This window comes from Netta rufina (genome assembly GCF_964035555.1).
Source record: "Netta rufina genome assembly, chromosome: 3".
Lineage (NCBI taxonomy): Eukaryota > Metazoa > Chordata > Aves > Anseriformes > Anatidae > Netta > Netta rufina.
The window spans coordinates 43,661,150-43,678,429 of NC_140125.1; the positions used below are offsets into that span (position 1 = coordinate 43,661,150).

Consider the following 17,280-nt stretch of genomic DNA (forward strand, 5'->3'; position numbering starts at 1 on the left):
ATTAAGCATACTATATGCTTATATATAGGAAAAAAAATAAAGCTTTCTGACATGCTACTTATTTGCAAAAAAGTTCACAAATTTCAATTCCTTTAACATTCAGTGAAGCATGTAAAAGGCTCTGAAGACAGAGTCCATCTCTTGTCATGAATAAATTCCTGTATCACTTAAACAAAAAAAGTACAATGCAGGAGTGCCATTCTGGGGAGGGCATGGTAAAGAGTATCAATAATGAAAAGGGACCAAAATGATGAACTGTGATGTGTGGGTTCTGAAAAATGAAATGTTCCTAATTGGCAAGGTCTTTCCATGTGGGAAGAGACATAGTTAATAGCTTGACAGAGAGATGTGTTTAAAACAAGAGTTTTAAGTAAGGTTGATTGGCACTTATAGCCTTGCAAGGGTGAAAATGTATACTCAGGCTAGGAAAATGATGAAGAGATTTTAGAGGGTCAGAGTCACAATATCAATGTAGACAAATTGATGAGGAGCACAGGCGAGGAAAAGCAGGATGATAAAACAGGGAAGTTATGGCAATTGGTCTGAAAATGAGCCATTGTTGATGTCAGTGATAAAAAGGTTCTTTTTAGAGTTAAAAAGGGGAAGAAGCAATAGAAATGTTGATAGATGCGGTAAAAGGCTAGATATACATGTAGTGGAAGACTTCAGCAGCAGCAGTTTAGGTGCCCAATCCCTGGAGTGAAATTAAACTGGGAGCTGAACACCTGTGCTTCTACTACTGGGGAGAGCTAAGTGCTTTGAGAAAGCAATTCAAATGTTTGTGTTGAACAAGTTTGCTGTAATTAGTCATTAAGAAACACATGGATATTTTTGAACTCTACTTCTGCTTTTATAGTATGCCTAATTCTGTTACAGCTTCACATAATGAGTACCTAAAAGCCAAGCTTCAGTGGGACTCCCTTTTCTGCTCTTTCATGCCAAGAAGTTTCTGTGTACTTTAGTCTTGAGTCACAGTGGTAGGCAAGTGTGTCCTTTCACCTTCAGTCCAGAAACCATTCCTGAAAGCAGACAGATGCAACTGTTCTGTGAAGGAACTGTGTGAGGCATTCACAGACTACATTTCTGTGGTTCTCCTTTTGTAGCCACCTTTTGTTTAGTAGGCTAATGGCTAGACATTTGTCCAGGAAATAGGAGGTTTCGTCTGTAAAAAACAGTATCCCAGTTTTGAGGACAGTGTCCCAAACATTTGTCTCGAGGCAAGAAACACATGGGATGATAATTTACCCTTTGCTTAATGCTGGTTCACTTAAGCTGTGCAAGAAATGCAAAGTTCTTGGCAATAAAAAAGAACACACAACTGAGCTCAACTGTAGCCTATAGACTAATTCATTTGATTGCAAAAGGCTTAGTCCTGTCAATGTTTATCAGAGTAGGACATGCTGAAGAATTAGGCACTATACCATCTACTTATGTGTGTTTGGCTATTAAACAAAATAAAATAGCAAATGTCTTGGAAATTTTCAAGCTGATCAGTAAAGTTGCGTATTAAATGTCATGCCCTTGGGGAAGTGTTGTGCATAAATCCCAAGGTACCTCTTTTCAAGTACATAAATTCATTTCTACTTATAGCCCTTTTTTTTTTTTAAAAAAAAAAAAAAAAAAAAAGGTATGACAAAAGAAGGGAAATACAGGGAATTCAAGCTGATGTAGCTGAGGGAAATTGTAGAGTTATGGATATGTGCAAAAAGGAGGGGTAGGAAGGTGATCAAAAACAAATTTCAACATTGCATTTCAGCTGTCCAGAAATCCCAGAAGAGTAGTGAGAGACATTGCTAAGACAAGAGTCTCAAATGTTTAAAGTACAAAATAATATTATTCATGGAAATGTTTTATTGCTGCTCTATGTCAATGTATTAATTAAAAAAAAAAAAAGAATAAAAAATATTGGTTGTACCTTATCTAAGTTATTATGTAGAAAATCGGATTACATACAGCAATAAAAATGTTTCCAGTGCATGACGAGAGCTTCCCATACATATAGTTAGAGGGCTAACCCAGCTGCTCTGAGTCATGAGTAATCCCAATTGTTTAGAAGTAAAGCTGGAAATACTTTATTAGTGATTAAATAATGTATTTAGAAAATACTTCTTAAATTTTTTGGAATCTATGATAAACCTATATGTTCCTCAAATGAATGTTCATAAAATATTCGTACTGTGTATGCATTATTTGTAAAAATTAATGTTTAAAAGAAACACAGTTCAAATCTGAAACTCCACAAATATCTCAGTGCATCATTAATGATTCTAGTCAACATTACAGAAGTTCTCCAAGCAACCAGTCCTCATCCAGTGACCCAGGACCCAGTGGGAGCAGCCAGTGGAGACAGCAAGTGGGATATGATGGGTATTGATGAGTTTTATTTATTTATTTATTTATTTAGATCTTGTTGCATCTTCTTTCTGAAGCACACATCTGTGTGGATGCTCTGTATCACAGATATATCTGGGAAATCTGTTAGTAAAATATTAAGGCTCTTAAGGTTCACTGTAATTTAATCTGTATGCCGATAAAGTTTGAAAGTCATACTACTTAACCCTTTAGGACCAAATTGTTATTTTACAATTCAGGTAAATAAACAAATTTTAGCTTTGCTTTCCCAAGAACAAGGCAGAAAGTAGCTGGCAAAACAGAACTGGAATTGAATAGTATTTTCTCCTCCTTTAGTTTTATTGGAAGGGTATTTAATTAAAAAAAGGAACTTTACAGTCTTCTAAGGTTTTGTTTCCTACTGTACTTGTTCCAGTGACATCCATTCTCTAGCATTTCTCCTCAAAAGAAGCAGCAATATTTCAGGACTCTTCTCCCTTTCAATCTGTTGCAATATGTAGATGTTATATTCACATATCCGTTAATTCCTTGATGCTGAAGGTTTTAAATATTAGCTATGTGTTAGTAAAAGACTACCCCAATATGCCGCTTATGTTTTAAGAATATTGCATGAGAAATCTGTTCTTTACTTTATCACTTTATTGTATAAATGTAGCTGGCAATGATACTTCTGTTATAAAATTTGGGCAATGGCAGTTTCTACATAGCATAATATAGAAACATTTGATACTTTCCATTTGGATTTAGGATTTTAGATTTGGATTTTGGATTTTTGTATTTAGGAAGCTAATTTTTAAGAAAAAATATGAGTACTGAAAACGTTATCTTGGCTCCTGGTCTGTAAGCAAAATATTCTTCTGGCATGCCTGTGTATAAGATTGTCCATGTAGCAGATACATATGCATCATCTTGGAGATTCCCCAAAGTATTTCAGGTTATTCAGTGAAATCTGTGGCAGATAAATATATGGAAATAATTCAAATAAAACTACAGCTTTTATGCTTTTTTGACCGTTTTTCTGGTGTCATTTTACCAGCACATTAATTACTTGTAGCAACCTTATTTTAGTTTGTTGCTTTGTGAAATTAACTTCTGCAAATTCCACCAGAGAAGTTAGAGTTCAGTTATTTAAGATTCTTCAAATCTTACATAGTTTTAATTCTGGAGTAGTGACATCATAATTTTACATAAAATGATAGAGCAATGGATACAAAATACAAAACAATGGATCTAATATTAGCTTTCATACATGCTATGAGTTTGAAATCTTGCAAAAATACAGTTATTTTCATGGGGCTTAGTTTATAAAGCAGTTAAACATGTTAACATAGTTCTTGACTGCAAAACCTTGGCTATTGAAGCCCCAAGAATGCATTTATTCTGGGAACTCAGTGTTGTCTTGGTCTGTTCACACTTAAGGCATAACAGTGGGCTGTTGAGAAAATTACATGTAAATATTTCTATTCAGTGTTTGGAAATGTTACTGTACTTGCTTGGTGGGAGGGATGATGACTTTAAACAAATCACTTGCAAAATACTTGCTTTGAAGAGTAAAAAGTGTTGTTGTTCATCATGTAAATAGTTTTATAGAAGAAAAAAAAAAGCTTAATTTTCTGCTTATGTTAAAAGGTGCCAATCCCCTTTACTCCATGAACACCAAGGTACAGGCTCGCTGGAGTGTGAAGGAGGCAGAGAACGAGAGGAAACCTTGGATGGAACCAGACATTCTGGTAATAATACATACCATATCTTAAAAATAAATGTTCTTTGTAATGTAGTGCTTGGTGAAGTGCAGCCATGTTCTGATGTGGCAGTTTGATACCCAAAGAGCAGTAATATGACAACAAAAGCTGGAACTGTTACAGACAGTCTAATGGAATGTGGTGTGAGATATTTAGGCAGTATTTTGAACAAACTGCTCCTGAACTTCAGAAAGCTTTGTGAATGATGAAAAGCAGGTTTAGATCTTAACTATTCTGAAAAGTTGCACGTCTGTGATTCCAAAGAGTATACGGGTTTGAAACCTGATGCTAAGCCATGTGCTCTTTTCTTTGTACAGTATACTCACGTTTTTAGCATTCAGAAATTAAAACACAATTATTTATGGCAGAAACCAAGTGGCATGCACCATCGACCAAAGTCCTCAGCTCCTACAAAGACCGGGCTTTACAAAAAGAAGGCAGTGGCAAGGAGTCACCAAACAAACTTTCACATGTAAGTCTTTTACTTTAATGTCATTTGAAACTCTAAAACAAACAGAAAAAACGCACTAAACAAAAATTAAAAAGGAAAAAAAAACAACAACAACAAACAAATGAACAATAAAATTACAACAAAAACAAAAAACATTCTGGTTTTAAATGTATTTTTAGGGTGTGTTTCTTTTGGTAATCTAAAAACACTACTCTGGGTTTTGGGATACAGAGTATGCTTACCTAGATGAGGGGTGAATTGAACATGCTTAATTTGTGTTTGTAAACTAAGAAACCCTAGAGGGCTTCAGTCTAGGGCACTGAGGAGATAAAAGCCCAACTAATATAGGCTTCACTCTGCTGTGTGTTTACAGCTTCATTTATAGTGGTTTGTTTAATCTGTGAAGTATTTCATATGCTTAAAAAAAAAAGTTACATTTATGTTACCACTTGTCATGACGTGTAAAATACATATGTACTGTATTTATCAGTGAGCACTGTAAACATGTACTTTCTATGTTGGGAATGCTGAAAAGATTTCTAGTCTACTAGTTCAGAGGTTTGTCTTCAGTAATGGCAAAATCCTCAAATGACTTAACTATGGAAATTTCACTAATGACATGGTTGGTCTTTTTCTGTTGTCTTTTGTACTTACATGGAAAACCTCTTATAGTTAGTGAGAAGCTGTACAATACTTTTAGACTTAGACTGGTAAAAATATAAAACCAAATTCTCTTCCTCTGTATGTTGATTCCTTATGAGAATTTAGCCTGATACTTCTCCAAAAAAAAAGTCATAAATAGAATCATGCTGTACAGTTATGTACAAAAATACTTCCTTGTATCTTAAGCCAAAGTTTACACAAACCTGGAGTCATTATATGTAATAGTTACCATTAATCATAGTACTGAAGCTAAAGTTAAATGCTGAGTTTGCTTCACTTAGATTTTTTTGCTAATAGCAGCTCTCATGATGCTGGGGTTCTGAACAGAAAAAGTTCATGGTGAACTTACGCTAATGTTTCCATGCATATTCATGTGTGTAATGCAGGTGCAAGATAACTACATTGTACAAAGTAAGAACCAGTACCATTGCAAAGATAATACATACAAGATGAGACTATTTTATATATGGTGTAAAACTGAAAAAAAAAAAAAGTTATTGCCTTGTAAAGGGACCTTGTAATATTCACCTGTGCATCCCCTTTTTGTTCAGCTCAGTTTGCCATTTGACACTCTGCCATCTTTTGAATAGCCAGTGAACTTCTGATATCCTTGATTTCCTCAGGCTCTTTTTTATTTGCCTTGGATGATTATCTCCTCCTGATTTTACTTTTTATTCTTATTTTAATCTTGCTTCATGACATAACATTTAACAACATGTAACAATTAGGGTCACACTGAGCTTTCATAAAAAACATTTATTTTGGCACAAGAAAATGCATAAAATGACCCTGAGCTATGGCCATAGTGAACTTTGAACAGTTCAAGATATTTATATCAGTAGATTTTTCCCACATTCTCAGCTGCTTGCAGAGTTGGTGGTAACTGGACATGTATGCTCAGCAGCATATGGGAAATCTTTGGAAGGGTTCATACACACGTTATGTCTTCTGAAGCTGATTTTGTCTTTGACCTTTTTTTTTCCCATTTCTTTCCACTTTGGTTCCATTTATAGTACAAAGTGACACGTCTTTTCTCCAGACACCTTTCTCCCAACTCTCTCCTTGGAAAAACAGCTCATTTGTATTTTTATCAATTGTTTCTTTATTATTAAGGAGGCAGCCATTTGTAAAGGCTAGGATGAATGCAAATGTAACCCCTACTTTTTTTTTTAATAATTTCTCAAATTTTGAGATTTACTAATTCCCATATGGAATAGAGCTGTTATTTCTGGAAGAGCTGCCTTTTCTAACTGCTTTTATGTATGAGCAACAGCTATGTTTATAGACATCTGCTAGGAAGGGGATCTCATAAAAAAGTTTGTTACCTTCCCACTTAGTTCTGCCTAATAGAAACCCATCTGCCCTTATTCTGGCTACTCTGTCACAAAGATAAGTTAATCCAACTCTCTATAAAATCTCTTTTCAGGAAACAGAACAAAACACAAAAACTTCTTTGACACAAATGCCTGATATAATTCTTCCACTTCAATTGCATGCTTAGTTGGGAGCCCTGTGACTTAACTTACTCTCATCTGGTACACATACATTGCACTTGGCTTTCAGTTCAGCCACACATCCAATTGGATTTGATCCAATAAACAACGTATTTCACCCACACTGAGAAAAAGCCAAGGTTAATTCAGTCTTCAGTGTCCTTCAGATTTGCAGTAGAACTTGTTTAAACAAATAATTACAAATGCTTGTAGCTTTAACAAATGCTTATTTCAGCTGTTCAGAAACTCAATTTTATGGATGTTAAGCAAGTCCTATAATCAGAAAAGTCAAGTGTGATCTTATGATTTGCCATATAAGATGGAATTAGAGCCTGATGTTCACTTTTATTTGCAGTGACATCAATCTCCAGTGTGTCTAGCCTGTTGTGCAATTCATTTCATAGAAACTAGTGGTATAATTAGCTTTTGTCATGCTTTGCAATTATATTATAGCATACAGTAAAAATAATAAAGTAATCTTTGAATGGCACAAATTCAGTAGTTTATATGAAAATTAAGATTTTACAATTTAACTTGAGGGCGGTTCTTTTTCTGTTTGTTTTTTTTTCTTGCTAATAAGATTGGAGATAAAAGCTGTTCAAGCCACTCAAGCAGCAATACCCTATCCAGTAATACATCCAGCAACAGTGATGAAAAACACTTCGGTTCTGGAGATCTGATGGATCCTGAGCTGCTTGGATTAACTTATATAAAAGGGGCGTCTACTGACAGTGGAATTGATACAGCTCCCTGTATGCCAGCTCCTCTCCTCGCCCCTTTGCACCTTGCTGGCAGCAGGTCTGGAGTACATTGTCGTACTGAGCAGTGGACCGAGTCTTCTGAAACTGCTGGGCTAGATGAGGAGCCGACTAAAATGTATGCTGTTCATAGCTATGCCTCTGCTATTTCTACCAGTCATACAGCTGAAGGCAGCATGGGAGACCTAAGTGAAATCTCCTCTCATTCCAGGTATGTGTTTCTTACAAATTAGGGATTTGGGACTGTAGATTGATGTTCAGAATTTTTATTTTTATTTTTTTTTTTTTACAGTTGCTCTCTTTAACTTTCTTTGAAAGTGTGCCTAACTGTATTCAATACCTACATGAGGAAGCTTAACATTTTTCAGGCAGTTTTTGATGAGTCCTCTTAAAAAGCATGGCTGGTCCTGTTCCCAGATTTGATGAAGAATTTATATGCAACTTTGCAGAAAATCCTTAGGTTTTCAGAGTTGGAAAACATCCCTGAGTAAAAGTGAAACAAATTCTTCTTTTTTTTATAGTATTTGTGAAATATATTCAATACCAATGTGTTCTACCTGTAATCATCTGAGATCTTAAATGTTAGAAAACTCGCAACTTTACTTTCATTGATAAGAAGGAAACTGTAAATTACAATCCATCAGCATAAGATGCTTTCATAATACTTTGCATTATTACTGTACATTTAAAGATAGTCTTTCCTTCTCTATTTTGTAGTTATGAGTGTAGTAGGTCCAAACACCCCGGTTGTATTATTTTGACACCACCAAAAGATACTAGTATCTTTTTTTTTCCCCTAGAACTTCCTTCACATACTTGTGAAGGAGTACAATACTACAATACATACCATACAACAAATTATGTTGGAGTTAATGATGAAGGAAATCAAAGAAATTACAACAGACAATTTTTACATCTAGTGAAGCTTCATAGCATACCATCCACCCTGATTTACATTATTGTGGTGTATACTTTACAATTTTGTTTCTTGATCTGGATTTCTGGTTGTGCATGCTCTTCTTTTTGTTACCAATGGAATGTGTGTATAGTACATCTATTATAAAGCAAACAGTGAAAGTACACTTTTACAGCTGGTTGTCTTTATCTTCCAATTCCCACTTTATGGGGACTTTGAAGCTGGAGCTTTGGTCTCTGTGTGAAGGTTTTTACTCTGTAAAGGATTAGAAAGAAATTGCTTGTTCTTTCCCTCAGAATTTTCTGTTTTCAATGTCAATTAGTATAGGAAAATAACAAAAGAATATTGTCATGTCTTTATATGCTACCTTGATTGAATTAGTTCTGTATACTTAAAATGAGTTAGATTTTTTTTCACAAGTTATGGAAGATAGTATTGATTTGCATGCAGTATGGGCTGTTGTGAAAAGTAGGTACATGCGTTCATGTTCTTTCGCTACATCTGTGATAAAGTAGAAGCTCCAGATTTACTCTGCTTTATAGGCATTGAGATTTAGTTTTATAGATTAGAAAGAAATAAGCTCTGTGTTTCTGGGACTTCATCATAATGGGCTGCAATAGATTTCTAATGGCTAGAATATGCATTTTCAGCACTTGTGTGACAGCTATCGTATTTAAAGTGCCACACAGCTATTAAACATTCTCATGTTCATTTATATGGAATAAACATTATAGATTTGGGGAGGGAAAAAAAGCATGTAGATTTTAAGTGAGTTTATCCAGACATTTACAAAGTAGTAATTATTGTTGAGAAGATAACTTACATTAGCAGTGACCAATTCCACTTTGGCAATAGCAATGTTTTCAAATGATCAACTTCTAATCTGTGTGCCAAATGCTTTAGCTACAGAAAAATGTCAGACTTGCATTATGTGACCCAACTGTTTTATTTAAACTTTGCTTACATTTCCTTCATATTATACTAGAGTGGTAAATAATGTTACAGTTGGATTTAAAGGCTGGTAATACCTATACCAGCACCCGCAGGCTTGCATTATTGAAAAACAAAACAAAACAAACTCATTTAATGGCTGTGATGCTGCAACACAGTGTTCAAATAGACAGAAGAAGGTTGAGTTAACGTGTTGTGATATCTACTGCTAAATCCCATGTATATTTTCCAACTGTTTAGAAATTAAGCTCATACTGGTTCATAATCTGTAATGATGAAGCTCTAACCTGAATGAGGAATTTATTCACAACTGCTTTATAAATGTTAATAAATGTATTCTACAACAGCTAAACAGTGTAAAACTTAGATACAAGACCACAGACTAGAAAGTAATTGCTCTATAAATACAACATTTTCCCTATTAAAACTCTATTCTGCTTATTGAAGCAAGAAGGGCCGGAGGGCAGACCCGGGAAACTACAGGCCTGTCAGTTTGACCTCAGTACCAGGGAAGCTCATGGAGCAGATCCTCCTGAGAGTCATCAGGCAGCACTTGCAGGGCAAGCAGGCGATCAGGCCCAGTCAGCATGGGTTTATGAAAGGCAGATCCTGCATGACAAACCTGATCTCCTTCTATGACAAAGTGACGCGCTGGGTGGACAAGGGAAAGGCTGTGGATGTGGTCTACCTTGACTTCAGCAAGGCTTTTGACACCGTCTCCCACAGCATTCTCCTCAAGAAACTGGCTGCTCTTGGCTTGGACTGGCGCACGCTTCGTTGGGTTAGAAACTGGCTGGATAGCCGGGCCCAAAGAGTCGTGGTGAATGGAGTCAAGTCCAGTTGGAGGCCAGTCACTAGTGGCGTCCCCCAGGGCTCGGTGCTGGGGCCGGTCCTCTTTAATATCTTCATCGATGATCTGGACGAGGGCATCGAGTGCACCCTCAGTAAGTTTGCAGATGACACCAAGTTAGGTGCGTGTGTCAATCTGCTTGAGGGTAGGAAAGCTCTGCAGGAGGATCTGGATAGGCTGGACCGATGGGCTGAGGTCAACTGCATGAAGTTCAACAAGGCCAAGTGCCGGGTCCTGCACCTGGGGCGCAATAACCCCAAGCAGAGCTACAGGCTGGGAGAGGAATGGTTGGAGAGCTGCCAGGCAGAGAAGGACCTGGGAGTGATGGTGGATAGTCGGCTGAATATGAGCCAGCAGTGTGCTCAGGTGGCCAAGAAGGCCAACGGCATCCTGGCTTGTATCAGGAACAGTGTGACCAGCAGGGCTAGGGAGGTGATCGTCCCCCTGTACTCAGCTCTGGTGAGGCCGCACCTCGAGTACTGTGTTCAGTTTTGGGCCCCTCGCTACAAGAAGGACATTGAGGTGCTTGAGCGGGTGCAGAGAAGGGCGATGAAGCTGGTGAGGGGCCTGGAGAACAAGTCCTACGAGGAGCGGCTGAGGGAGCTGGGCTTGTTCAGCCTGGAGAAGAGGAGGCTCAGGGGCGACCTTATCGCTCTCTATAGGTACCTCAAGGGAGGCTGTAGCGAGGTGGGGGTTGGCCTGTTCTCCCACGTGCCTGGTGACAGGACGAGGGGGAATGGGCTTAAGTTGCGCCAGGGGAGTTTTAGGTTAGATGTTAGGAAGAACTTCTTTACTGAAAGGGTTGTGAGGCATTGGAACAGGCTGCCCAGGGAAGTGGTGGAGTCACCATCCCTGGAAGTCTTCAAAAGACGTTTAGATGTAGAGCTTAGGGATATGGTTTAGTGGGGACTGCTAGCGTTAGGTCAGAGGTTGGACTTGATGATCTTGAGGTCTCTTCCAACCTAGAAATTCTGTGATTCTGTTATTGAGTAAATGAAGCACAATATGCAGGAAAGATGTCAGTTGGAAATACTAGCCTGATTATCTGATGTAATCAGATAAAGAAGTCCCTGAAAAACCTAATACTGAAGTCTGAGAATTAAGCCTGCTCTGTGAAACAGTATTTCAGACTACAGGACTGGCTGGAGCTATGCACAACATTATGTCTCACAGCCATGTTGTTAATGGTTTTCTCTCTCCTATTTTATTGTCAGTATGCATACAAATTATAAAATACCTTCGGGTTACTGTAGCTGAAACAGCTCCACTGCCTTTAGTTTTGCTTTGTTTCTTACATAGACTGTCATTACCATTTGGATGCCAGGACTATACATTGCTTGTTTCAACCATTGCATCGAACTCATGATCTAAAAGCAAATTCCTGTAGGCATTTTATTTCTTTACTTCCTAAAAATGTCCTGTTATTTAAAATCTACAGAATGAAGTTGGATGCTCCATTTTTCTTGGGTTTAGTTGGAAATAGAAGTCTAAAATCCTTTGGATACTGTTCTTGCTGTCAATCTGATTTTTTTTAATTTTTTTTTTACATTGTGCTTCAATGCTTTCTTCACCTTTAGATTTCAGTTTTTCATAACTGAATAGTTTTCTTCACTATGTGTTTATATCCCTTCTTCATGTATTTGCAAGGATAAGCTGGAGCAACCTTATTGTTTTTAACATCATTTGTGATACTGTCTTCCCCCCAAAACTTCACAATCTTGTTTCTACTTTTGTGGTAGAAAGGGGGAAGAAAGGAGAGAAAAATAGTTGTTTTTAAGATTAAATGTACATAAATTTTCTTAAAAATAATAATAATAATAATCACTGCCTTAATGATTGAACTTTATTTCATGTCAAACAGTTTAATTTGATCTAGTGACATCTTCTCATGTGCATTGCCTGTATTTGACTCTGTATGGACAGTAAAGTAGACATGCCTCTTACACTTTGAGCGACACCTTCTGACCTTTTGTGGATTAATCTGATGGTTTTAGGATTAGATTAAAAGGTAGAACTATGTTTGGTATTTGTAGCTGCTTCAGGTTCCAACCTCTAGTTTTAGGCAAGCTATTTGGTTTATGAATGCTTTGGTTACTTCAACTACATGATGAAAAGAACTTTATTCTTCAGGGAAGGGTTTGTTTTAATTCATTTTAAATCATTTTGAGAGTCTTCAGTAAAAGGCTACGTTAGTGCCTACTAGTGCTATTATTCGTAATAAAAGAGACTATTATAATCATCCAGAGAACTATTGTTGTTGAACTAAAATTTACTTCTGTTAATATGGAATTCTCAACAGTACTGAAGGAAAGACTGGATTTAAACTGGCGTGAACAGGAAAAAATAATTTGAAGTCAAAAGCTATAGAAGTTTTATAATTAGAGAGATGTTTGGATTAATTCCTTATGTAGTTCTTGATGTAAATTGAATTATAGCATTAATAATGTGTGCATATGTATTTACTGAAAATTGCATCTACAAATCCTATATATATTGAATTTAGTTCTTTAATTTAAATTCACATCAGTTTGTGTTGACATTTCAGCATGTTGAATTACATGTTACTTGCTTCAAAAACTCATCATTATTCTATTATCAAAGAATTTTAATGTATATGCTGCTGATATGTGGAAAATTACTGGTGATGCTGCCTTTATTTTCCCTTGAGAAAAAGTTAACATTAAAAATGATAGCTGAATATAAGGTGAAGAGTTTCTGACTTGTTTTGCATAGCAGGTTTCATTTTTGCTTTTGTGTGTTTTCTTTCCTTTTTCAGTGGGTCACATCATTCAGGAAGCCCATCAGCACACTGCTCTAAAAAGAGTGGCTCCCTAGATACCTCCAAAGTCTATATAGTGTCACAGAGTAGTAGTCAACAAATTTCTGGGTCAGTTTCAAAACCATACCACAGACAAGGAGCAGTGAGTAAATACGTCATTGGATGGAAAAAATCAGAAGGAAGTCCTACACCTGAAGAATCTGAAATTGCTGAATGCCACGAGTAAGAATTCTGTTTCAACTTTGTTTGGGGCAGGAGGGAAAAGAAAACATATTTTAAAATTGGATTGAAAGATGAAAAAATACAGATGCCATTTGACTTGTAAATGTTTGGTTTATTTCTATACTTTCATGTATCAGATGTCCATCCAAAAAAAGGAAAAAGGGACAATAACTGCAGGATGCACCTTTTTCTGGTTTCTCATCTTTTCTATCTAGCTGCACCTTATTTCCATTTCTCTAACAAAGCATGCTAAAAGAAATTTCTGAAAGTGTGTGGAGGGGAAACCATAAGGCTATGCCATTTTGAATTTCCGTTTCAAATCTCTGGGAAACAGTTGTAAAGCCACAATTTTATTGTGTCTAAAGACTTGTTCTAGGAATCTTCAGGAACGTTGCAGCTAATTCAAAAAAAGCTTATTTTCTGATGTTTCTGCATTAAACCTTCCTATCTTGTTGCCTACTACATCAGCTAATACATTAGAAATGGCAGACATGCCCATAAACTTAGCAGTAATCTATGTAGGCAATTAAAAAAAAAAAAAAAAGTTACTGTTGGAGGTATTTTAGTGGTTCACGTGTATCTTTTCCTGACTGATTTTAATGAATAGAGAGCAACTGGTGGTTAGGACCCCACAAAACAAAGTTTAAGTGTGGATATATCTGATTCTCTTCAAGAGATTCTGCAAAATCTGCAGGCTCACACTACGTTATTTTTTTATAGGAAGTGACATTTAAAGGTACTCAGATCAGTTCTAATAAGCAGCTATATGTACAGCTTAACAGAGGAATAACCCATTAGGAATGTGTTAGTCATAGACAGAATAAAAATGTTTCACTCAAAGAAAAAGATGCAGTACCTCAAATAAAGATAGAGATGAAACTTTCCCAGTACTTCAGCAGTAATAGTGTTTGAATCTGCTGTTTGAAACAAACTTTTAAATTCCTTTTATATTCAAAGTCGTCTTATTTGATAACGTCCTTGCTTTCTTTTTGTGCATGAGCTATTTAGTGCTACATCTCAATAAATCAGTCAGGCCTATATATCTTGACAAATTGACACGATGGCATGTAGTCCCTGATTTTCAAATGTTTAATATAAGATTACTCTGTTTAATGTGGGAATATGGTATTTGCATCTAATACCTTGTATTCCATTTATGTGCGTAGTTACAGTAAAATTCATATTTAAAAGTATCAACTGGAATATTTGTACTAGGTAATATAAACTTGAAGTCAAGCTCTTAAATTCCTTATTCTCAAAAGTTTAAAAAAAAAAAAAAAGTCTGTCCTGGTTATTTGTATTTCTTCATGGTATTGTATTGGTGATTTTTTTCATGTCTTCATCTTTAAAATTGTTTAGTCATAGTAGTATTCACATTTGGAAAATGGTAGCTTCACTGACTCCCCTAAGTTTTTGCATTTTGAAGTTGATGAACCCCTGAAACAATTTCTCTTTATTTCGAATAGAACCCTTAGAACAAAATTGCATAATGAAGCATGGCATTTAGACTGAAACCACAGTAATTTTGAAAAGCATCTTCAAGAGCTAGTTCAGTTTAAGAAATATTAATTGAATATGGCAGCACTTCATATACCAGAAAATACTTTCAGATTTTTCTATGGTTTAGAGCATCGCTTCACCTCTTTCTAGGAAAGCTTTTCTATACATCACAGAGAGGAAATATCCCTCTGAGGATAATTATGTTGAAATAAAATAACATCTCTAATTAGCAATGATGATGAAAATCAGGTCAATTGCTGAATGTTGTGCCACTATAGGATATAATTCACCGAGAATTACACTTTACCGTAGCAAAGCTTGTTTCCTCTCTGCTGAGGACAGAGTCACTGATTATGCTGCACTTGACAGTAAGTAATGGCTTCAAATGCATGTTCTGTGTGATTGGGAATCTCTGGTTCCTTAGATTGCATTTCCAGAGTAAACCTGTTAAAATTTTCTCCTTTCTCACTGGAGGGAATGTGAAAGATGATAATTCAGTTTGACAGTCCTTTGTTGACTGTAAATACGTTTTTATATACTGATAATTAAAGAAGACAGCTGTTTTATTTGTCTAAACAGCTTTATGAAATTGCTGATAATAAAACAGACTTGGCACATGGCACAATAGATTACAAATCTTCTTCAAACATTGCCATTGATGACCATAGTAATTTTGTCAGATTGTAAAGCTGGATACAATGTCACACTAAAAAATATTGATTTTCTTACTTGCTAAGGAAGTAAAAAATATATTTATGCATTTTGATTTGTGAGGAACTATTGGAAATGCTGCTATAAATACAGACTTAGCAATAGAGAAATGTGGTGTGCAAAAAGGGGGAGAGGAAAGCTGGGAGAAACAAGCATTTATTTTTTTTTGTTCTGAAAAATTCCTTAATATTGGTCTTTCAGTAGTTTAAGAATTTCATCTTGAACCCACAAACAGTTTTGTATGAAATGACTAGAACATGTTCTAAATAAAAGCATGCTCTGTCATGAGGTAATTTTAACAAGTTTTACTTTGTGACTGAAAATAAATGTAGTCTTTCAAATCCGTGAGTGCTATTGCTTATTTTGCTAAAATCACCAATTGTTTCAACAGAGTGTATGATGATATTGATGCTGTGTCTGCATCAAGTCCACTTCAAACTTCTGTGAGGAATGCCATTGTTGAAAGCCAACAAGTGTTATCCAAAGAAGATTTTCTGAAATTGATGCTGCCAGAAAGCCTCTCTGCAGAGGAAGGGAGGAGAAAGGTTAGCTACTTTGTTTTCATGTATCCCAGGCATAATTATGTTAGAAAATTATTTTCTGGTATTCCCAAAATTGCTATAGAGAAGGCAATATCACTTTGTGGAAACTAAGTATATTCCATGGGGATGCTACAAATACTGACCATAAGTCCCAAAACATCATTTTCCACAACATGAAAATTATACCTACTTTGATTATGTATGAAATACAGTATTTGTCTAAGTACGACTCTGCTTAGCTGTAAAGGTTGAGTAAGTCAATTATAATTTCAAAGGCTAAGAGTAGCATTTTCAAGGTTGAATGGTTACATTCATGCACCTCAAATGATATTTAGGGATAAGAATAAAAGTAGCCCACTTTCCTCTGTTCTGTGCTACTCACTACTAACAATTCTGAATTACAATTCCACATAGACACCAGTGGGAACTGCTCAAAAGACATAATTGTCAGTGCTAGTGGAGAGCATAGGTCTATATAGTATAAAAACAAACAGTGATGTTAAAAACTTCACAAAAAGTGAATAGAGAATTTAATATTTACTACTTTTCAAAGTATGATGCTTAATGTGTAAGAAAGCAGTAAGCAATTGAGTTACTTGCAATAATTGTCACACTTAAATATTAATTCAATGTTGTCTTAACCCTCTGTGTTTATACAATGTGCTAAATAGCATAATCATCATGTCTGAACAAAAGTAACACATGGGAATATAGTCAAAGTGCAGAGTTGAGTTTAAAATTCAGATCATATGCACCTTTAAACTACAGTATTTTATGTATGTGTGTTGTATGTCTTTGAATTCTTATGAATAACATCCTAGAGGCCTTCATGAGTTACGCTTGATACAATAATTGGCTTTCTGTGATGATTTCAAGAACGACCAGTGTTTCTAAGTATGAAACACCAGGGAGTGAGGAGGTGTGGCAATCCTAAGATAAATTACTGCTGAACCCTTCTCTTCCCAGGATATCCAAGGAAGAAACACCACAGGCCCTGATTTGCAGGGGATCCCCAGCCATAGGAATCAGCAGTATCCAGTCTTTGATTATGCCCTCTGTAGAGGGCAGTTACTTTACTATAGCTTGGCTAGTTGACTTTGCCAGCAAACCAGAAAGGAATTTTGAGTATTCTACAGAATCAAATCACATTTTTCATAGATCCTTCTTCATAGGTCAGAGAATAATGAAACCTATAGAATGGGTAGTGTTCAATTTTTTGTCATGTCCTGAAAGGAAACTTTGTAAAGCTTCAACAATTAATGTTTGATATGTTTGGATAGCTATGACCAATTTTTTTTAGATTAAAGATGCAATATGAAGTTGTGAGACTTGAGTAACAGCCAAGAATCA

The 17,280-nt window shown here is 36.0% G+C and overlaps 1 protein-coding gene across 2 annotated transcripts in view; it reads left to right on the top strand.

Moving 5' to 3' along the window:
* SIPA1L2 (signal induced proliferation associated 1 like 2) overlaps positions 1 to 17,280 on the top strand; it is a gene marked incomplete at both ends in the record, with an annotated part of 84,926 nt that overhangs the window by 46,744 nt on the left and 20,902 nt on the right. For both annotated transcript variants that reach the window (XM_084283689.1, XM_084283690.1), the window contains 6 exons: positions 2,284 to 2,367; positions 3,982 to 4,082; positions 4,463 to 4,566; positions 7,282 to 7,670; positions 12,953 to 13,177; positions 15,780 to 15,933. In XM_084283689.1, the coding sequence (XP_084139815.1) occupies positions 2,284 to 2,367; positions 3,982 to 4,082; positions 4,463 to 4,566; positions 7,282 to 7,670; positions 12,953 to 13,177; positions 15,780 to 15,933 (1,057 nt within the window). The remainder of the gene's footprint in view (positions 1 to 2,283; positions 2,368 to 3,981; positions 4,083 to 4,462; positions 4,567 to 7,281; positions 7,671 to 12,952; positions 13,178 to 15,779; positions 15,934 to 17,280) is intronic.